This window comes from Melozone crissalis, unplaced genomic scaffold (assembly GCF_028551555.1).
Source record: "Melozone crissalis strain CALT ecotype California unplaced genomic scaffold, PUWL_Pcris_2 ptg000014l_1, whole genome shotgun sequence".
NCBI lineage: Eukaryota > Metazoa > Chordata > Aves > Passeriformes > Passerellidae > Melozone > Melozone crissalis.
In genome coordinates this window covers 16,523,842-16,546,441 of record NW_026535792.1, presented here as the reverse complement: position 1 = coordinate 16,546,441, position 22,600 = coordinate 16,523,842, and the positions used below count along the sequence as shown (strand labels likewise).

The following is a 22,600-nucleotide window of genomic DNA, read 5'->3' as shown; positions in this document are numbered from 1 at the left end:
ATCTCCCCTTGAGCCCAGGCAGGGAGTGTGTGGCTCTCTCCATCCCTGGGGACAGGAGGTCACACCAGTGTGGCTTGGGAAGGGGGGACAGTGGGGGGAGCGCCCTGCCTTGAGCAGACACCCCGGGCATTGTGCTGGGGTGAATCCTGGGTGATTCCCACCTTCAGGAGCAGCAATCAGGAACGGCCAATGGGACCTCTCTGGGCCTGCATGGGGTGCATGGAGTGTGTTGGTGCAGCATGGCTGTGCTGGGGGAGCCCTGCCATGAGCCCCACCCGTGGCTCAGGCCTCCCTCTGGCCTCACCAACACCTTGGCCACCATCCCTTGCCCCTCCCATGCCCTGCCCCATCCAGACAGCATCTCCTGCCTGAGTAAGGATCAGCAGGGCAGCAGGTCACTGTCCTGTCACAGGGGATGGGGAGCTTGGCTTTGTTTTGCTCATTCTCATGGTGAAGCACAGACATGGTTCTGTTTAACCATCCTGCATGGTTTTTTCCATCATTTTATTCACGTGTCAGTGCTGGTCAGTGCCTTGGCATCCTGCAATGGACGTGTGTACAGTGAGCTTTCCTCTCCTGAGTGTCCTGGCAGAGGCCAAAGGCTTTCCCCACTGAAGCACTCGTGTCCTTTGTCTCAGGGCTGTGGTCATTGTCCTGAGGTGGGGACAGTCCTTGGCTGAGCTGGAGGGTCCCCACAGGGAGCAGGGACAGAGTGAGGAGGTGCAGGACTGGGCTGTGCCTTCCAGGACAGGATTCCTGTGCTCCCGCATTGTCCAAGGGATGCTCAAATAGCAAAATGCCTGTGGTTGCCATCAGACTGGGCTGACCTCTGCCCTGGGGGTCAGGCTGGCCATGGCTCCCGGGGGCTGTGCCCCTGAGCACCCACCCTGCCCTTGGGGATGTGAGGTTCCTGATGCAGCCCACCCCACACAGCCCTCCCTTCCCTGGCAGCCCTTCCCCTCCCCCCCATATTGCTATTAGTTATAGCTGTAGGACCCACAATTACTCATTTTTTTGTCATTTCTATTCTGTTTCTTCATCAGAATGCAAAACATTAAATATCGCTCTGGTAATTATGGTTAATTTCATAACCTGCACCTTAATTGGATTGGTCTCTGATGGGGAATTCTCGTAGGAGGGAGAAGCAGAAATATTTTGACGTGATCTATTCTTTCAGCTCTTTGTTTGGATTTGAGATGTCGAGTGTGAAATGGGAAACAACCGATTTAGACCTCAGAGGCAACCTGGGGGTGGTGAGCAAAGCCTGAGCCTTCCAGAGGTACTTCTCACCCTCCAGCAGCCAAACCTCTCCCTCCTGTACCCAAACCCAGCCTTTCTCCACCCCTCCTTTGGACTGGGAATAGTCACAGAGAGCCAGGTCCATCTGGTCTACCCAAAATGTGAGCCTGAGGAGCCAGGGAGGCATCACAGTAGGCACTGGCCTGGTGCCCTGTTCTGCTGGCCAGTGCTTTGTGTGCTCTAGCACAGAGCAAAGCACAGCTCTCCACAGGCCCCCCTGGGTCTGAGGACCTTAGGGATGTGAGGGACACCCATAGGGACACCTCTTTTCTGCTTGGAATTGGGCAGACAACAGTCCAGGGCTGCAGAGGGACAGCAGTGTCCTTGTGCCGTGGTGGACTGAGTGATCTCGGTGCTGCTGCCCAGGGCAGCCACTCCTGGGGGCTCCCAGTGCTTGTCTGGGGCTGTGCCATGGGGTGCCCGTGGGGTGCTCTGTCCACAGAGCTGGCATCTCCCTGCCCCTTTGGGCCTGAGCTGTCCCACAGGGCTGCCATCTCCCTGCCCCTTTGGGCCTGAGCTGTCCCACAGGGCTGCCATCTCCCTGCCCCTTTGGGCCTGAGCTGTCCCACAGGGCTGCCATCTCCCTGCCACTTTGGGCCTGAGCTACGGCTCGCTCCGGGAAGCGCAGAATTGCACTGCCATTAGGTGCTGCCATTAAACTGATTTGTGCTCAGCCTGTTTATCCTCCTCAATGGGAAACGGCAGCGAAATGGAAACCCTGGCCTCGCATTTCCCACTGCATTCCCGTGCACTGGATTTCCCCGTGATTACTTTTGTTCTCACGTACAGCCCAGAGCGCAGGCTCCGTGTCATTATCCACAGTGCTGGGAGAGGAGAAAGGGCAGGAAGCATTGCTGCAGCCCAGCACAGCACAGCAAACCCACCCCACAGCTGCCTCCTTTTGAGGGCAGTGGGGAGCTGCTCCATCCCCATGGTGGGTTTCTCTTTTTTTTCCATGCCCACGGGCTCAGTGTGTGCTGGAAAGGCTGAGGAATGCATGGCTGAGGCTGCCACTGTGCTGACACTGCCCCCCTTGTCATGGGCATTAGAACAGCTCTGCCTGGCACAGCCCCATACCTGCCAAGGATTTCTGTCAGCCCAAACCCTGTCCAGGCTTCCCTCAGCACCTCCCTTCCTGCAGGATTTGGGCTGGGAGGGGCTGGTGGCCCCTTGCTCTCCCTGCCTGGCTCTGTGGGTTCAGCTGGAGGCAGGACGGGTAGGCTCAGCCGTGGCTCAGCACAGTTTGTTTTTATCTAATCCATTTTATTGTTGAATGAAACAATAACAGCAAATACAGGCCCTGAAGACAAGCCATAAATAATGTAAAAATCAAACAAGTGAGAGAGGGGGAAAGAAAAAGGAATTATACATGTAAAACCAGCCCAGAGAAAACCAGGCTAGGAAGAGGAATCTTCCCTCTACACTTGCTATTGCTCATGCTTTCTTTGCCTCCCTTTTTTCTCCATTTCTCTCTCTGGAATTTCCTGCGGCACCAAATTTGTGATTATGTGAACAAAACTTAATAATAAATGGGAGGGGGAGAGAGAGAGAGAGATGTGGCTTGCGGGAAGGAGTGGGGAAATGAGGTGGATGGAGTGAACTGGGGCTTCCATCTCTCGCAGTGCCTTGAAGCACAGCCGTGCTCCTGCCCCCTGCTCTGCCCTGTGTCCCTGGGGCTGTGCAGCAGGGACAGCTCTGCTGGTGCTCATGGGAGCCCTGGCAGCAGGGCACACACAGCCCCTTGCCCCTTGTCTCACTGGGGGGTGATCCCAGAGCCAGCTCTGCGGCTGGGCTGCACTTGGCTTCTCCCAAAGGCTTCCCAGGCCACTTATTTTAGGCAGCAGTATAAAAATACCAGGGCTGGTCCTAAAGGGGGGTAAATCAGCAGGTTTCCCTGAGGTCAGCAAAGCTGACTGCTTCATGTCCTATGTCCTTTGAAGTTCTCTTGCCACTGTCCCAAAGGTTTCCACAGGAAAGGAGCAGCCCTTGTACTTTTTTTTGGTATCCTGTGCTGGTTGTAGGGGAATTCAAGGGATGTGTCTTGGGAACCAAAGTGATGCTGTAAGTACAGTCTTAGCTTAAATTAAATGGAAGGAATATGACTGGTCCCTGGTCCTGCTGTTCCCCAGCCTTTGGGACTTTCATCTGGGGTTTCAACTTTTGAGCAGTGGCAGGGATGCAGTAGGGACACAGCGGTTTGGAGTGGTGGCATTTAGAGGGGGTCACATCCCGAAGCCTCAGAGCTGTTCCCTATGGCCCTTGGGACCACGGTGTTGGGCTGGTTTGGCATTGGCTGTCCTGAGGCAGCCCTGGGTAAATGAGGGCTGGAGGCACTGGTGGGGCTCCCCCAGCTCTGCCTGCTAGCCCTGGGTTAGTGCTGCTGGAGCTGCTGGTGCCCCAGCCCTGCTGTGGGCACTCAGCAGAGCTCTAGGGAGCTGCAGAGCCATGGGGTGCCCTTTGGTAGCTGGAGGGGATTGGCTGTTCCCAGGCAGGGAGCAGTAGGAGGGAGCAGCTCATCTTTCCTGCCCCCAGGTGTGGTTTGGAGCCGTGGCTCAGCCTGGCAGAGCTGTGTCCTCCTCGCTGCTGGGGCACAGGCTGGAGCCTGGCTCTGGGGGAGCAGGGGGCCCCTGTCCCTAGCCCAGCCCTCAAGGCAAGCCCACACAGCGATGCCATCTGCTCCTGGCGGGGCTGAGAGGCGCTCTGGCAGTGGGGTGACTTTGTTCAGCTGCTTTTCTGCCATGTCAGGTGCTGTCCTGCCCTGCACACGGGTCCGGCTCGGGCTCTGTGCAGCTGGGCTCTGGCTGATTCAGCAGCTCTGGGGCCGTGTGCTGGGAGGGAGGGCTGTGCCTGCAGGGCTGTGCCCATCCTCCAGCCCCAGCCCAGCCCTGCCACCCCGTGCAGGGCAGCTCAGGGGAGCACAGGGGAGCACAGAAGGCGTCTGGGCCATGGGCACGTTGCAGGGGATGCCCTTGCAATGTCATTGTGACCCTGGCTCTCTCCCAGCAGGAACACTCCTTGGACTTTCTTTCACCTCTTCAGGGCAAGTGTTTCCATTGCCCTGAGAAGAGCTTGGGGTTTTTCCATCCTCCTTTCCCAGCTTTCTCAGCTTTTCTGCAGGGAAAAAGAACCGTCTAGGGAGACCCTCATGGTACACTGGAGCCTCCTGTACACAGTGCCCACTGAGCAGAGTGCAAGGTGAACTGCCTGCCTTCAGTGAGTATTTAAAACATCCTGGTGACCCAGCCCATATCCACAGAGGTAGCAATCCCAAGGAAATTTGCCAAAATAAAGGAAGGAGAAGGAGAATCTCCATTCAAAATGGTGCATGTCCTTCCCAGTGCCTACCAGCCTCCAGCCATCCCTTCCTGACCCAGCCCTAGAAGTCTCCAGCCAGCCCTTGGGAGCTATTCCCTTGGCAAACACAACTCCCCTGCTCTTTGGCTCACATAAGTAATACAAAATGAGCCTTCTCCAGGCTCACCTGACCTGGGAAGCACAGAACCACCAGATCAGGAGTGGCTGTGGCAGCAGTGACCAGTCCATGTCCTGGCCATCTCCACCCATGGCTGGCCCTGAGCCCCAGCCCCACTCTGCACTGCATGCTCACCCCCCTTGTTTATCTTGTGCTGGCTCAGGGCTTTACAGCCCCTGACATCCACAGCTGCCTTTGCAATTACTTATTGATCCCTTGTCAGGATGTTTGCTCTGCTGATGGGGCGCTGAGGCATGTGCAGCCGGAGAGAGAAAAGATGCTCAAAATGAAGGAGCACAGGTAGGAGGAGGGTGAGGAGCTCTTGCACAGATGTGATCACAGCAAGAAACAGCCTCAGCAAAAACTGCTCTGAGCTTTGGTGTCCTGCAGAGACAACCAGGATCTCCTTCCCATCATCCTGCTCCAGTAACCTGCCTGAAAATGAAAGCCACTCTCCAGGCTGGCTCTGGGCCACTGCTGGCTGTCCCTCTCTGTACACAGCTGTCCCTGCATGGGGTCAGGTAGATCCACAGCCCAGGTTTAAACTAGTAGGCAGCTGAGCCAAAGCCTCCCCTTACCAGCATTCCAGCCCCTCAGCCCATGTTAGAGCTCTTCTCCTTCCCTGGGCATCTTCATTTTTTCTGCTCTTCTTGCTCTCTGCCTTGATGCAGTGCTGGGGACATCCCATTTTGGGTGGCAGAGCCTGTTTCCATGAGGAAATGCCTTTGCAGGGTGCTCCCATGGGCCAGCCACGACCAAAATCTGGTGCCAGCCGGGCGGTGTCAGTGCCGGAAGGGGATTTGCATCTTCAGTTCTTCTTGGTGCTCTTTTACAGCTCCAGAGCAGCTGCCAGAGCAGATCAGGTTGCCTCACACCTATTCCAGGCTCCCACCTCGGAGCTGCTGAAAGCAGATACTGCAGGAGGCTGAGCAGAGCTCCCAGCTGGAGAGCTGTGCCTGCCTGTGGGAAGGGGAGCGGTGACCCCGGCAGCTGGTGCTGCTGGGCTGGGGGGGGGCTCTCCTCTGCCTGACCTGCCTTGGCTCATTTGCTCAATTTGCACAACTTGCTCGTGTGTCCCCACCACCCTGAGGGGTCCTTCTCATCTTCTGCCTGTTTCTCCCCCATTCTTTCACCCTCCTGTGCTGCTCCTGGATGATTTTGGGGCCAGGCCAGGACACAGTGCAGCCCTCTAACCCTTTGTTAGCAGCCCATCCATTAATGAAGGCCCAGAGGAGTGTGGTGGCAGCTCTCCATTGCCCAGGCCAGTGCTGTGCCATCCTGGCTGTGCCCTGACAGCACTCGGGAATCACTTTATGCTTTCCATCTTTGATTTCTTCTTCCCCATGTGAAGCATGGTGGTTCCAGAAGGGAAATCACCTCCTCTGCCTGATGCTCCCACCCATTGCTGCCCAGCCTTGAGCAGGGGGGGAGAAGGGTGGTTGCTGCCAATGCCTGCACTCTGGGACTGGGTGGGAAAAGAGGAGGAGGAGGGAGCAGATAAAGTGGAGAGGAGGGAGAGACAAAGCAAAAGGGCCCACAAATGCACACTGGACACAGGGAAAATGATGAGAGAAGGAAATGGGCACAAACCTGTTTGGCAAATTAAAGCTGCTCCCTTTGTTTTGCTGCTTTGCAGATAGCTACAGAAACAGTGCGGAGCCTAGGGTCTGGGAAAGAAACTCCTCTACCAGCAGGAAAGGTTGTTAAATATTTATTTGTAAACCTGAAGTCTTTGTCTCTAAAATGTAGGGAAGTTCAATAAAATTTGATTTAGCTGGAGCAGCTTAGAGGAGACAGGAGCATGGGCTCAGGGAGCTGTGTCTTGTTGGCTTTGTATGAAGCCATCATGGCAGAGATGGGGTGAGCCCATGGCTGAACCCACCCCCCCACTGCAGCCCAGTGAGGATGCCCAGCACTGTCCAGCTCAGTCCTGTGCACAGCTGGGAGCAGCAGGTTGGCCCCTGCAGGGACAGGGTGGGGACATTGTGCCCCTAGAGCACCGTGGGCTCCCCCCCTGCTCGCTTTGTCCTAAATTGCCTGTTGTGGCTCGATGCTCTCAGAAGCATCTGGTTCAAGGGTGAACATCTCCAGCCCTGTAATTTATGGCTGCCAGGTGGGCTTAGAGCTGACTCGGGGATTTTTGCCTCCTGCTCGCTCCCTGTCAGCACAGCAGATCGCTCCCTGCTCGCAGGGGTGGGGAGCAGGGGACAGCCCAGGGACAGCGGTGACAGTGCTGGGCACGGCCAGGTGGCTGCCCCACCCCTTGGGGCATCCTCAGGAGCACACTCAGGGGCAGAGCCTGGGCTCCCTTGTGGGTCATCACCCAAGTTTGGCTTTCTGAGGCTGTTCCTCCCTCCCCAGGGCAGCCTGTGCCTGTCACACCGGAGCAAACCCCACGCACGTCAGCGCTTCAGTCTGGCCCCAGGCTGCATTTCCAGGCACAGGCCCAGAATGGCATCTTCCCTCCCAGCAGCGAGCCCAGGCACAGACACTGGGCAGGCCCTGCTGTGTTTAGCACTAAGGCAGAGCTCTGGTGCTTCCATCTGTGCCTCCTGGGCCGAGGCCGGGACCTTCCCGCGGGAGGGGACTGTACTGAGAGCCCTCAGCCCTGGGCAGCAGGTGCTGAGGACAGGGGTCAGTGGCTGCCATGGCTCTGAGCGTGAGTTTTGCTTTGGCTTGCACTGGGTTTGCTGTCACCTAAAGGCAGTGAGCCTGGCAGCTGCTGCTTTTTTTGTCCATTCTTTTTCTGTGGTTGAGGAAGGAGAACCACGCTCATGCCAAGGGCAGGGCTGTGCATCACAGCCATGGTCCCATCTCTGCTCCTGCCTGGCAGCTCCTGCTGGGCCATGGCTGGCACCCTGGAGGGCAGCTTGGGCATGTTTCAGGGTCTTCCTCAGAGTAAATCTGGGAGGATTTGTGGAAAGCCCTTCCTGCAGGTAGCAGTTGTGCAGGGGCTGTAAAGGCGTGCATGCATTGTTGGCCCACAGCTCACACAAAAATCACAGTTTGTGTCGTTTTTAGAAGGGCATCTCTTAATATCCACATCACCTTGAGGCACAACTATTTCTCTCAGAATCAGGCAGAGGTAAATGGGAGCCAGAAGTGATTTAAAGCTCATCTTAGCTCAGAATTTTCCAGCTTATTTATTGTCTTTCTCCCAAAGCTCTTCTGTGACTCTGGCTATTAAGATTACGGATGTTTTTGTCAGGGATTGTATTTATCACGGATTTAAATTTAGCTGAGAACTAATAACATGTGAGGTGTGTCTAGACTTTAATTCTGGGCTGTGCTCGTCGGTAACACCACACAGAATCTGCTTCATTCATCTCTGGCCTCTTTGCTGATTTTTTACTCACTGATCCTGCACAGCTCTGGCTGTGCCGAGGCTGTGCTGGGGGTGCTTTGGAGGTGCAATCCCCTTCCTGCTGCTGGAGAGGCAGGATTGAGCCTGGGGGGAGTTGGTCTGCAGGATTCAGCTCTGCCCTCTCCCCATGGCCAGCAGGGACCAGAACAGAGCAGCACATGCAGGCAGAGTGGAGCTCTTGGCCCGGCACACAAACAAGGCTGGTGCCTGGCACTCTTAATGAGCTGAGTGTTTTCAGTCCTGCTATAATTAAGCCCCTCAGACTGTATTTTGTTTTGCATGCCGTGTTTTGCTGTCTTTGATGGCTTTCTCAGCACGGCTTTGAGGAGCAGGAATTGGTTTCTGAGAAAAAGGCTGCAGGTGAGCCAGCGCTCAGGAACGAGCATGTGGTGGGAGGGCAGTGCCCAAGAGGCTCCTGGCCACGGGCACCACTGGCAGCCCAGCCCCAGCCAGGGGTGCAGCAGGAGCCTGGGGAGCAAACCCATGTGCAGCCTGGGCCATGCCAACCAGGGGCCAGCCTGGCTCCAGGGCACCAGCCCCAGTCCCAACCCCACCCCAGCACATGGCAGTGGTAGCAACAACCCCCTTGTATCTGTACTGCTGCCCAGCACCAGAGAGGTGATGACATGGAGATGATGGATTGTAAATATCCAGCAAATGGCTGTTTGCAGCCTGGCTGGGGCCCAGGCACTCCCACTGGAAATGTTTCCACTGGACTGGGACATGCTGGCCCAGGGCCAGCAGGAGGGAGCTCAGCATCATGGCCAGGGGAGCTCGGCAGGAGCAGTTCCTATCCCTGCACCCCTGCACTGTGGGGCGATGTGTTCAGTGTGATCCCCACTGAGCAGCCCCACTGCAGAGGGAGCAGGGAAAGGCGGGGTGGGGGGGTGGAAGGGGACAGTGGAATGGGAGGAAACCACAGAGGGTTCCTCTGGGGACACTCCAGGCCCTCACAGCCCATCACCGGCTGTGCCGAGGCTGGTGGTTTCCAAGATGGTGCTGGTGGACATTTTTATGGCCAGTCCATCATCTCCCATCCTTGTATCTTACAAAGAAATTTTGAATAATTTTTTGGGAACAAAAGTGATCCTTGGGTCATATATCTGTATGAAATGATGAATATGAGCAGATGCAATGGCAGGAATGTGCAGAACGTGTACCAGCCCCATAAATAGTGCTAGAGCAGGGAAAGTAATGGACAGGATATACAGTGATGGATACAAACAGAGCCAATGGAAGTAATGGATTGGGTGTGTTTGGTGATAGCCATAAATAGCATTAGTGGGAGTAGTGCAGAGAGTAACATAACAATAGATATAAACAAGGGCTGGAGTAGCTTGAGATCTAATATGCAATATTGATATGATTTGATTCCTCAAAACAGCCTGAACAAGGAAATAAATGCAAAGGCAGCGTGACAAGGAGCATCCGCTTCTGCCCGGCCAGGATGGCTCTGGGCTGGGGCACAAGCAGACCATGAGCCCCCAGGGAGGTCTCCCAGCCCTCCCCAGGGACATCAGCAGGAGGCTGGCTCTTTCCCTGCTGACACCAGGCAGCTCCCTCATTATCCAGAGCCCCCCTGGACTTGACCTGAGGCTACAGCTTGCTCTTGTAGGCAGTGTCTGCCCAGTTGCTGTTTCTGGGTGGGGGGAAATGGTTTGGGTCTGCCCTTGCAGGCTGGCATGGTGGGAGGCAAGGAACTGGCCCTGGGGACACACTGAGAGCAGTTGGGGCATGGGGGAGCACAGAAGGAGGGAGCTGGCTCCCACTGAGCTGTCAATGCTGCTCGCCCCAAGTGGGGCTCCCCAGATGCTCCATCCTCTGCTCAGCTCCTCTGTTTGCAAAGCAGCCTTTATATTCAGGCTCCATCTACAGGGAACGGAATAATTTCAAGAGCTTAAAATAGGATGTAGATAGATGTGTTTTGTATTAAATTATTTTTTTAAGAAGCAGAGGAAGCTGTATGACACAGATTCCTCAAGGCCTTCCACTCAAGAGTCTGTGCACGTTCAACCATCAAGTGGAAAGTCAGGGAGTGGGGAGGAGAGAGGGTCTTGAAGGCAAAGGGCTGCATTTCAGCTGGAAAATGAGACCCTCTGCTGTGCCTGGGTGGTGCCTTTTGCCTTCCCATCACCTCTGCCAGGACACCAGAGCTTTTGCCTTGGCTGTGCCCGTTGTTTGCTCACGTGCCCCTCGCTCTTTCTCCCGCTGTACCTGCAGGTGAGAGATAGGATGGTAGCTGGGGAGGCGAGTATGCGCAGCCCAATCCTGGCCTGCTGGCAGCCGATCCTCCTGCTGATGCTGGGATCCATCCTGTCCGGCTCCGCCACGGGCTGCCCGCCGCGCTGCGAGTGCTCCGCCCAGGAGCGCGCCGTCCTGTGCCACCGCAAGCGATTCATGGTCGTGCCAGAGGGGATCCCCACCGAGACCAGGCTGCTGGACTTGGGCAAGAACCGCATCAAGACGCTCAACCAGGATGAATTTGCCAACTACCCTCACCTGGAGGAGCTGGAGCTAAACGAGAACATTATCAGTGCCATTGAACCTGGGGCTTTCAACAACCTCTTCAACCTCAGGACGCTGGGGCTCAGGAGTAACAGACTCAAGCTGATCCCTTTGGGGGTGTTTACTGGACTCAGCAACCTTACCAAGCTAGACATTAGTGAGAATAAAATTGTGATCCTCCTAGATTACATGTTCCAGGACTTGTACAACCTGAAGTCTTTGGAGGTGGGTGACAACGACCTCGTCTACATCTCCCACCGGGCCTTCAGTGGCCTCAACAGCCTGGAGCAGCTGACCCTGGAGAAATGCAACCTGACCTCCATCCCCACGGAGGCCCTGTCTCACCTTCACGGCTTGATCATGCTGCGGCTGCGCCACCTGAACATCAACACCATCCGGGATTACTCATTCAAGAGGCTGTACCGGCTCAAGGTCCTCGAGATCTCACACTGGCCCTACCTGGATACCATGACATCCAACTGCCTCTATGGGTTGAACCTGACCTCCTTGTCCATCACCCACTGCAACCTGACGTCCATCCCGTACGTGTCGGTGAGGCACTTGGTTTACCTCCGGTTCCTGAACCTGTCCTACAACCCCATCGTCACCATCGAGGGCTCAATGCTCCATGACCTGCTCAGGCTCCAGGAGATCCAGCTGGTGGGAGGGCAGCTCACCACGGTCGAGCCCTTCGCCTTCCGCGGCCTCAATTACCTGCGCATCCTGAACGTGTCAGGGAACCTGCTGACCACCCTGGAGGAGTCAGCTTTCCACTCGGTGGGCAACCTGGAGACACTCATCCTCGACAACAACCCCTTAGCCTGCGACTGCCGGCTGCTCTGGGTTTTCCGGCGGCGATGGAGGTTGAACTTCAACAAGCAGCAGCCCACCTGCTCCACCCCCGAGTTCGTCCAGGGCAAGGAGTTCAAGGACTTCCCTGACGTCCTCCTGCCCAACTACTTCACCTGCCGCCGAGCACGAATACGGGACCGCAAACCTCAGCAGATCTTCGTGGACGAAGGCCACACGGTGCATTTTGTCTGCCGGGCAGATGGGGACCCGCCGCCCACCATCATGTGGCTGTCTCCCCGCAAGCACCTCATCTCTACCAAAACCAACGGGCGGCTCACTGTCTTCCCTGACGGCACGCTGGAGGTGCGCTACGCCCAGATCCAGGACAATGGCACCTACCTATGCATCGCCAGCAACGCGGGGGGCAACGACACCATGCTGGCCCACCTGCACGTGCGCAGCTACTCCCCAGACTGGCCCCACCAGCCCAACAAGACCTTCGCGTTCATCTCCAACCAGCCCAACGAGAGCGATGCCAACAGCACGCGCGCCACCGTGCCTTTCCCCTTTGACATCAAGACTCTCATCATCGCCACCACCATGGGCTTCATCTCCTTCCTGGGTGTCGTGCTCTTCTGTCTGGTGCTCCTCTTCCTCTGGAGCCGCGGGAAAGGCAACACCAAGCACAACATTGAAATCGAGTACGTGCCACGGAAGTCCGACGCGGGCATCAGCTCTGCCGACGCGCCGCGCAAGTTTAATATGAAAATGATTTAACCAGGCAACAATTTGCAAATAATAATGGTGTTGTTTTGTTTTGTTTTTTTAAAAAAAAAGAACAAATGAACAAATAAAAAATAATTAACAAACATTGCTACAAACATACCGACCTCCTTCCACCATGCCCTCTGCCCCTGTCCAAACCCACTGCGCCCGCACTGTCACCACCTCCTCCTCCTCTTCTTTATACCAGGAAAACATTCAGCCGATGTCTTCAGGACTCCTGTGTTTGTAAGGACTTTGTCTGATGGACTCTGGTGTCAGATATAACTCTGAGAGGGGAAAAACAACGGGGGGGGGGGGGGGGGGTGGGAAAAAGAAAGAAAAAAGAAATAAAATCAATAAAAAAGTTACGAACTTTCTTCTGTAACTTTGATTTCAATAATTATGGATTTTTATGAAAACTTGAAATAATAAAAAAACCCTATTTCCTATAGATAGTTGGAATGAAAAATTTTGACTTCTTGATCTGGCCAGTTCTGTACCTGGCAAGTGCTTGCTTTCTTGCCTCAGAGGCACTCCCCAGATGCCTTGCCAAGAGCAACCCCAGGCCAGGGCGAGTCTCCTGCTAACATCAAAGGCACCTCCTGCAGTGCAGTGCCCGGTGTGGCACCAAGGCAGGTCTGACTATTTTTCCTGGTTTTTATAGTCAGTTCCCCTGGCCATCCCCAAAGCCTGTGGAGCAGGGCTGTGACACTGATGTCCATAAGCAGTATGGAGCGGGGCTGTGCTTTCCTGCTCTCTGTGTGGGAGGAGGATGCAGAGCCCCATTGCATGGCTGGCCCTGCCTGTGGCCTCCAGGTGAGGAGCCAGGGACACCAGGCTTTGCCTGGGCAGGGCTGGGATCCTCCTGCTTCTTCCATGGGGAGAGGATCTTCTGCCAGCCTTTGCAGCAGTACCAGGGTGTGTCCTCTCCTATAGGGGACAAGCTGGCTCCTGTGCTCTGCACAGCTGTCCCCATGGGCAGGGATGTGACACATCCATTGGCAGTACCCACATGGGTGCCTCCAGCAACTGGTGCCTGGAGCAGCTCCAGCACTGCTCCCCACCTGCCTGTAGTTCAGGACCTGATCACTGGCAGCCAGAGTCTCAAGCACCCTCAGGCATATCCAAGGGAATTCAGCTTCCAGGCTCACAGGAGACCTTGTATGAAAATGGAATTCCACAGGTCTATAGACACAGGCTTAGGCTGAGGCAGAGAACAGGACAGGCTGTGACACACTGCCCCTGCTAGGCAGCAGTGAGCCCATCACCATGGGCTCTGGTCACAGCAGCATCCTGCCTTTGCTCTCCTCTGGGACTTGCACCAGGTCTGGAAGGGCTGTGTTGCCTCACAGAACCATGGCATGGGTTGGGTTGGGCTGAAAGAGACCTTAAGGACCATCTCATCTCCACAAGAACAAAACACAAAACATCCCTGCCAATGGTGTCAATAGGGGCACTGAAGGTTTTACCATCCCTATTGAATCAGCAGGTGCTTCCCAACCTTCCCAGCTGCCACCAAGAGGGTGGCACCACACTGACCCCTCTGGCCCACCCAGCCTCAGTGACACTTCTTAGGCAGAGCCCAGATTTTCATTCTTGATTTGGAAGGCACTAAGGAGTCTCCAGGGATCAAAGTCACTACAAGATGGTAAACTGTAAGTGCCAGGAACCTGGGGCCCCAAGATGGGAAAGAAAGGATTTGCTTCTCTTTCAGCAGTGTGCCATCCTTGAGGAGCCAACCTGGAGCATCTGTGCTGCGGGGAGGGGGAGTTTTTGCTGATATCAGCTTTCTGTTCATCTTCAAACAAAACATTTTGTGTTTCTTTCTCCACAGCAAGTTTCAGAAGCTTTGATTTGTTCTTTCCTCATCTCTAACACATCCTTCCTTTTTAACTTTGAAACCAATACATTTTTTAAAAGCCTTTGGCTTTGTTTTGCTTTTTAAAAGAGCCAAAGCAAAATGCTCTTTATGAGCTTCCCCTCCCAATATTTCCAGCAAGCTAAACACAAAACTGCCAACAGCAACACACAAACCTAGGGCTGAAGCTGGAGGCAGGCTGCTCCAGAGACTGCAGATCCTGCTCCAGGGGCTCAGAGCAGCACTCCCCTGGGACAGGCAGGGATGCACAAGGACTTCAGACCTTGGAGGATGATGCCAAGCCAAGTGGAGCCAAGCAAAAAAAAGAACTTTAGGCACAGAAAGCTCAGTCTGAGCCTGGTTGTCAGGACTGACACAAACTCAACCAGTGGCTCAGCAGAGAGGTGGAAGGGGGGTCTCCATGACTCTGGACAGCTACAGGCACTGGCCATCCAAAAAAGCTGCTTAATTGGCTCCAGTGATCACTTTTAATGCTGTAATGAAAAGAGTTAATTCAACACACATTGATTTTTTAAAAATACTAATAGACAAGTCCAATGAGGAATTTGCAATACATTACAGAGCGCCAGCAATCAAAGGGGGGAACCAAGTCTTTCACTGTTAAAAAAGGTTTTTTAAAAAAAAGAAAACAAGAGAGCAAATGATTTATTTTCCATAGAACATCTCAGGAATTTTCCCAGCCCCACACCTGTCCCCAGCCCCACCACCTCTGCTGTACCCTCCTGGGGGAGGCCACACTGCTGCCTTAAATCCCAAGCTGCAGCTCAAATCCCTCATTAGTGAGTTTGCCTGATGCTCTGTGGCACTGCCACACACTTTGTTACCCACAATGATTTTTTAATCTTCGATGCTTTGTGAGCTAGATAACTTTTTTTTCCAGTCACCATGTGATTGAAGCAGATGGATGGAGCAGAAGAAAAGCATCTCAGAGTGGCCAGCAACTAAGCTCAGCCATTTTCATAGCTGGTAAAAACGAGGAAAAAAACCAAACCCAAAGAATAGACTCTCTTTCTCTCCTTTGCTGAAATTTACAGTCTGTTTCTATTGCAGTTTAATCAGGGGTGAGAAAGCAGAGGCTGGATTCCAGCACTGCTCTTCAGGGAACCGTGGCCCATGTGTCAGAGCCAGACAGCAGTTTCCACTTGCTTCTTCTGAATCACAATAAATACAATGCACTTTCTAAAACAGCTTAAAAGAGGTAGCAAAAAACCCCAGGGAGTTGTACTTAGGGCATGGAGGGCAAACGTGCCTTACCTCCTCTGCTTCCTAGACTGGGAGTGCCATGGGGATCTTGGTGACAGGCAGGGGGTGTGGGGGCACAGCAGGGAGGAGGATGAGTGGTTACCCAGCCCTTCCAGCCTGGGAACATCACCCATTCCAGCCCTTCCCTCCCCACCAGCTCCATGTGCTCCCCCACCGCAGGGCCCATGGCAGGCAGGTGGCAGCTCTCCCCTCTGCCTCCGAGGCAGGAGCAGGGTTCTGAGCACCCTGCAGGACACACTGACACCTACCCACTCCCTGACCCTCCCCAGCAATCCCTGTGCCTGCTCAGCTCCTCTCCATGGATCACCAGAGGTACACAGAGCATCTACAGGGGTAAGGGTGATCAGAGAGGAGGGGTCAGGCTGGCCCTTCACCTTCCTGTGCCTGCAGCCCCCCAGGCCTGCCCACAGCCCCCCAGCTCTGCCCACAGCCCCTCTGCTCTCTCCCCACAGCCCCTCTGCTCTGCCCCCAGCCCCCAGCTCTGCCCACAGCCCCCCAGCTCTGCCCACAGCCCCTCTGCTCTGCCCACAGCCCCCCAGCTCTCTCCCCACAGCCCCCCAGCTCTCCCCACAGCCCCCCAGCTCTCTCCCCACAGCCCCCTGGCTCTCTGCCTGGGCTTGCTGCCTTCCCCTACTTCTATCAGGCCTTATCACACTTAATTTTACTCCTTCTCTCACTAACTGCCCTCTCTCTCTTATCTCAGCTTCAGAGCCAATATTTTACTCTCTCCCTTTTTCTTCCTTATCGCTCTCTTTTTTTTCTTTAAATACTTTCTGCCTTCTGTGCTGCTCCCTCGCTCTCCTGCCATTTCTCTCTGTCAGGAGCTCTCCTGTCTGCACCACGGCTGTGCTTCCTGCAGTCCCCTCTGCTCACAGCTTTCTGCCCCACATTTCTGCCTCCCTCCTCCCCTGGCAGGGTCTCATCCTGCATCCACCACAGCGAGCAGCACTCTGAGAGGTGGAGGGAAAAAAGATCTTTGGGCTTTGATTCTCTTTTCTCTTTTTTCCCCCATCTCCTGCCTTGTCCCTCTTTTTCCACCTCCACATGGGCTCTCCAGCCCTGCCCAGCCAGTTTGCCATGAGGCAGGGCAGGGACATTGCAGTGCAATCCCTGCTTCCAGGCTTTTGTAGGACAAAGCAGAGGAGAAGGGATTTGAGGTGCAGCCCCAGAGGAGATGTTTGGGGGAGCAGCCCTGTTTCCCCTCCCCCTGGCCCTGCCAAGGTACACATAACTCCTCTAAGAAAAAGCCTATTGCTTTCCCTTCTTTTTCCAGATCTGTATCTGCATGCTTATGATAGATTTACTGTGATTCTATCAGTTTATGATTAAAACCCATAAATTTCACTAGGCCTTTTTCTTATTTTCCATAATCCTCAGGATTCAAGGCAATCAAATTTTAACTGGAAAGCATGGGCTGTGCTGTTAGTCCCAGTGTAATGGGGAATGGTTCATTCCTCAATCCACCCCCATTATTGGTGGTACTGAAGAAATACTGTCCTGTGAAAGAGATTTTCCCTCAGTTCCCTTTAAAACAATGTCCTTACCTGAGAAAAGGATTAGATGAATAACACAAACTGTGACTAAACCACAGTTAGCCCTGCCACTGTGGTTTGTTCCCATCCTGAGGTTTCCAGGCAGAGTTTCCCTGCAGATTTGGGTGGGTGCTGAGGGTCTCAGGGTGACCAGCCTGCAGTGAGCAGGGTGCCAGGTCCCTGTCAGCTGCTCCATGTCAGCTTCTACCACCAGGCAGTGGGTAGCTCCAGCCCCTCTGGAGATTTCATCATGTGCCTGTTACGATCCAGGTAATAAGACATTTCATTCAAATGAGCAAATTTATTCCAGTGGCACTTTAATAACAAAATCAATTAAACTACACTTCCCAGCAGGACTTTATCATATGCTATAGCTACAGCATATTGCCTGGATATACTAAATTCTCTCCCTGAAATAAAGTGCAAAATTTAGAAGACAGATGACACCATTTGCAGCACTAGTAGAATAATACCCTAATAAATCTGTGGCCACCTGGGCACTTCAGAGTTGTCACACACCACTCTCAGTGGCCACTGGGAACTTCCCAATGACAGTGAGAGCTGGAATGAGACCTTTGTGCTCCTGGGGCTCAGAGTGCAGGTGTAGGGAGTGTGGGCTCTGTGTCAGAGCAATGAGGCATCCATGCACACAGAGCAGCCAGAGGGGAACACCTACCTGGGAACACTGGGGACCTGGGTATCAGTGCAGGCTGCCTTATCTGTGGTGGCTCTCTCTGAAAGAAGCAGCTCTGACCAGGCAGAACAGCGAGCATCCAGCCTGGAGACCAGGCTGGCCTCTCCCAACAAAGCTCTTCAGTGTCGCCACCAAGCTAGCAAAATGATGGGACAGTCAGGAAAGGCTGCTGGTCCTGCAGGCAGCACCCTGGGAAAGGCAGCTGCCCAAGGAAGTACCCACATAAGGGGGCAGCTGCTGCTCTGCCCAGTGCCGTGCTCCCCTCCATGCAGGATCCCAGCCCTGAACCCTGCTCTGCCCCAGGCCATCCCTCTCACTCCCTGCCCCCCCTCAATTACCCCCTGCCACTTCATTGCTGTTCCCCTATTGTCACACTGCAGACCCTGCCTGAAGAGATTATGGCTCTTCCCTCCTCCTCATCCTCCCAGACCATCCTCCAGCAGCTCTCCAAACCCTGCCCTGCTCTCAGCCATTCCCATCTGCCAGTCAGCCATTTCCCACCAGCTCTCTTCTCCTCATCATCACTTCAGCTTGTGCTTCCCAAGCCTATCAGTGTTCCCCAGCCTTGAGTGCTGAGAAACTAATTAGCTCGCTACAAAGATTGAGGAATAATTAGGGACTCCACGGAAGGCACAGAACTAGGGCAGCTCTCCTGAAATAAACCGCGCGAGCAGCTCTGAGCTCTGAGCTCTGTGCTCTGCACTGAGGCCGTGATTGCTGCGGGCACACCATTCCCAACTCACCTTCCCTGGACTCCTGCCCCTGGCACACTCACCAGAGCTGCCTCTGCCTCCATCTCACCCTTTGGGCAGGTGCTTTCTGGGATTTTTGGCTCCTCCCCAGATCTCCATAGCTAGCCAGGTACCAAAGCAAGGAGGCGGCTTTCCTGGAGATGCTGGTGCTGCCTCCCCAACAGTGCACCATCTCCAGCTCTCTCTGGGGGAAAGCTAGAGCCAAGCATGGAAATCAGCAAGAAAAACATTTGCAAAATTTCTCTTTCAGTTGCCTCTGCTGGGGAGAAGAGAGGCTAAATCAGTCTTTCCCCTGGGCAGCTCCACTGTGATGGACAGGAGCCTGCCCTGCCCCATACAAGAGGAGGATTTTGGGGGCTGCACAGCTCCTTCTTCCTCACACACAGACCATGCTGGGGACTCCCCATGTGAGCACAAGGAAGTCCCTGGTGACACACACCCTCCGTCCTGCCTCTACCAGGTAATGAGAGTTGAAGGCAGCCCAGACTGAGGTGTCCCTGACCTTCAGCATTCACTCATCTCCTGGCACTGTGAACCATCCCTCCTCCAGTCACTGTCTGTGCCTGAGGAGCTACACACAGTTTTGGCACTTACTAATGACATTTAATAACAGCCTGACACTCAGCCCCTGCATCTTACCCAGAGACCTGAGGGAGCCTGATAATATCCTCAGCCATTTGTGGAGGAGCAGGGGAAGGTGCAGCAGGCCATGGGGAGACAAGCCTTGCTTTAAGCCCTTTGGAAGAGCCTCTCCAGTTTCTGCTCCCCCTGAATCTGCTCCATGCAGGCTGAGCAGCCCCTCCTGCCCCCACCTGTGCTGAGGAATGCTGGTGGCCAAAAGAAACAGTTCTCTCTTCAGGGACCAACCACCAAAGGACCTCATGGATACTCTTTGGTTTGGGTTGTTCTTCTTAGGGTTTTCTAGTGCCTCAGATCCCCAGCCACAGAAGGGGCAGGGAAGAGGGAAGAGGGTTCTAACTTGGCAGCCTACATCAAACCAACCCTCATGTGATTGCATTCTGTAATGTACTCATGCCCCTGCCTGCAGCAGGAATTGTGGCAGTGGGTGCCACCCCCAGATCCTGCTTGCTGCCACCAGGGAGGTGCATTTACTCAGCACACCCAGCACTGTGCACATAAAATTACACTGCAAATACAGCTCCCTTTTCCCCAGCCCTGAAGGGTTAAGGATTTGCAGAGTGAAGCCAGGCAGCACAGGCAAGGTTGGATATGCTATATCTGCACCTTCAAACGGACTGGAGCAGCTGCTGCCTTCTCCTGGGTGGCTGCTTAAAGGGACAATGCCAAGGTCAATTAGACCCAACTCTGGACCTGCCTTTTCTTTCTGGTTTCTTTTTCCCAGGGCTCACAAGTGTTGACTATTCAAATGGATGAGAATTCAGGACAAAAAGTGAGAGAGATTCAAACACCTTCACCTAAGAACCCTTCCCAGGCTGGTTTGCAAGGCAGCTCAGCATTGCCTGCTGCACAACAGCTCACTGGCCCACTGCAACCTGCTCCACAAACCACAGGGGAAGAGACCCAGAGCTTTTTAAATTCCCCTGCTTCTCTCTCCGTGTACCTGGATAGCATGTTTTCACACCCACTGAGTCTGCTCACAGCCTGTAAATCCTCTGTGGCAGAGTCAGTTCCAGGATAAAACCTCCCCCTAAGCCATCTTACATCAGGCTGAGAACAGAGGCAGGGCCAGGCTGTTTGCTCTGGAGTCCATGGGCATTGTTCCAGCCTGGCACAGGGCTGCCAGCAGGCAGAAAGGTGCAGGAGTGGATGGGGAATGGGCTGCAGGCCCTCCAGCCCCCTCTAGAGTAACCCCTCTGACAGGATGCTCTGGAAGCCAACCTGGCAGTGTCTCCACATTGCTGGTGGCTCCAGGTGCAGGGGACTGAGCTTTCAGCAAGCTTGTGTTGTCAGGATCCCAGCAACAGCACCAAAGCTGAGAGCATTCTTCAAAAGCTGAAGTGTGATGAGGAAGAAGAGGCATAAAATCACCTGAGACAATCTTGCCCAGTGACAGAAGGATCCTGCTCTGGCATCTTTTAAGGAGGATGAGAAGTGCCCTGAAAGTCTGAGGTGGGTTGGGATCTGTGTGGAACTGGAGGTTTCTTCTGGCACAAGGCCCTCACAGATGGATGCTCAAGGCAGCAAACAGACAGACATCTTTATCCTGCAGTACAAGTGGAGCTGTTCTTGTCTTTCAAACACATACCTAATCATTTTTAAGATCTCTGCCTCAGACCTATCTTTTTGATAAAACTAATCACAGGCTTAAATTACAGATAACTACCCGATATTAAAAGAACAGTTGGAAAGGGAGGAAAGTTTAACGGTGCTCATTTTCCCTGCTTTTCTACAGCACACATCTCGGGCTATTTAACTGTAGAGCTTATGAGCTTCATTCTGACAGCTCTCCTTTCCTTCAGATGTGGCTTCTACAAATGTTTCCCCTGGTTTCTTTGCCTCTGTTATTGCAGCAGTCACTGTTAGCTCCAGCTGAGCTTAAGAAGCAAGCATGCTATGAGCTCTGTGAACACACACAAAGGAATCAACCTGGTGCTTAGAAGGCTGGACCCAAAAACATCTACACAGGGAATCAGGGACTCACAGGTGCCTGCAAAGGATCGGGGCTATAATAGCTCAACAAAGGAGAGAAGCTAAAAAATAAATCAAAGCTGCAAGAGGCTCAAGAGGCCGGCTGAGGACAGAGGTCTGTGCCCACAGCTCTGCCGGCCCTTGTGCTGCCAGCCAGAGGGATGGAGTGCTGCTGGCCTGGCAGGAATGATCCAGCTCTAGGTGCTTTTAAGCACAGTACAATCCAGGCTCACGCTGGCTTCTTCTGCTCTGCAGGGAACAATGGCTTTGATCAACAGAAGATTGCCAAGTTAATTGTAATGATATTCTAATAAAGCTAGGGAGATTAATTACGGCTCTTTATCAGCGCTGGCCCTCTGCCAAGGGTTGGCAAAATTGTTTGCCTCTGTTTCATGTCATTTGAATTTAGGAGAAGAAAGGAGGAAGTTGGGTGCCTTGTTTTCCTGCAGCAATCAGGAGCGTGGCCTTGTGCCCCGCTCACGCTCGCAGCTCGCGGGGGAGCGGGGGGGCAGCAGGGAAAGCAAATGGAGAGAGACAGAGCAAACCAATTAGACATGATGCAGCACAATTACACTCCTAGTCAATAAGTGGGCTGCTGCAGAGAAGCACAAAAGATGACGTGCAGACCACAGCCGTTGCTCCACAGTGGGCAAAGCTGAGGCATGCTGCACCTTCACAGGCTGGGGAAGACAAGACACACACAGTGCTTGCCAGGAGGGCTCACAGGAGCAGTGCTGACAGCAGGCAGAAAAGCCTCGTGGCCTTCATTCCTGCTCATGCTACTCCAGCACAGCAAAGAGAGTGTCCAGAGAGCAGCCAGAGCCCTGCTAAGTGGCCTTGGGGAACATGAGACTCAAACCTTCCTATTTCACTTGACAAATAGTTCTTCCTTCCAGGGAAGATTTAGCAGAGCCCAGGCAGGTGAGAGACAGACCTGCAGAGGAATGATCCGGGCTGGAAGGCAGCAGATCAATCAGGCAGAGCTGCCTGTCTCACTCATGGAGAAGGGTGAAGAGGCCTTTCCTGCATCTGGCCAGCAGGAGATATGCTGGTGGAACAGGCTGTGAGTGAAACCAGGGAAGGAAACGTGCTCCTCACACAAACCAGAAAGCTGAGGATTACAATAATACCACTTGTTTTTCAGCAGGCAAGATAGCAGTACCAAAAACTTCCTACTGAAGGGTCAAGGTTTGCAGCTTTTAGGAAGAAACATGCCACCATCTAACCCATGCTTCTCCAAGAGCAGCCATGGGACACACAGCCAATCCAGAGGTATTTCCCTGCACAGCTCTAGGAATTGTTCCAGTAGCATTGCTACTGTTTGTGAACCACAATGACAGAATGGAGTCTAGATGAAGATTTGAAGCATTATTCCTGCCAAACAGAATGTATCCAGGTGTTATGCACCTATGACAGGCAGGAGCACCCTGCTCAGGGAGGAGCAGCCCCACAGGGTCTCTGCTCTCCCTGGGCAGCAGGGCTGGCACGTGCCACAGTGCAAACCCAAATTATTCACCCAGGCTGAACATTTGGCAAGAGTAGGCAGGGAGTACCAACTTCCATGTGCAACACAGTGCTGACAACCTCTGGCTGCTTTTCCAAGTGCACTGAGCCCTTCTTGCCTGTGGAAGGACCAGAACATGACAGCAACATCCTCTCTGTGCTAAAGCAGA

General features: G+C 53.9%; 1 protein-coding gene across 4 annotated transcripts in view; it reads left to right on the top strand.

Moving 5' to 3' along the window:
- LINGO1 (leucine rich repeat and Ig domain containing 1) overlaps positions 1–12,648 on the top strand; it is a 155,767-nt gene extending 143,119 nt beyond the window's left edge. For all 4 annotated transcript variants that reach the window (XM_054272457.1, XM_054272458.1, XM_054272459.1 and 1 more), the window contains one exon: positions 10,356–12,648. In XM_054272457.1, coding sequence (XP_054128432.1) covers positions 10,368–12,209 — 1,842 coding nt within the window. In that variant the 5' untranslated portion in view covers positions 10,356–10,367 and the 3' untranslated portion in view covers positions 12,210–12,648. The remainder of the gene's footprint in view (positions 1–10,355) is intronic.
- The last annotated feature ends 9,952 nt before the right edge of the window (positions 12,649–22,600 follow it).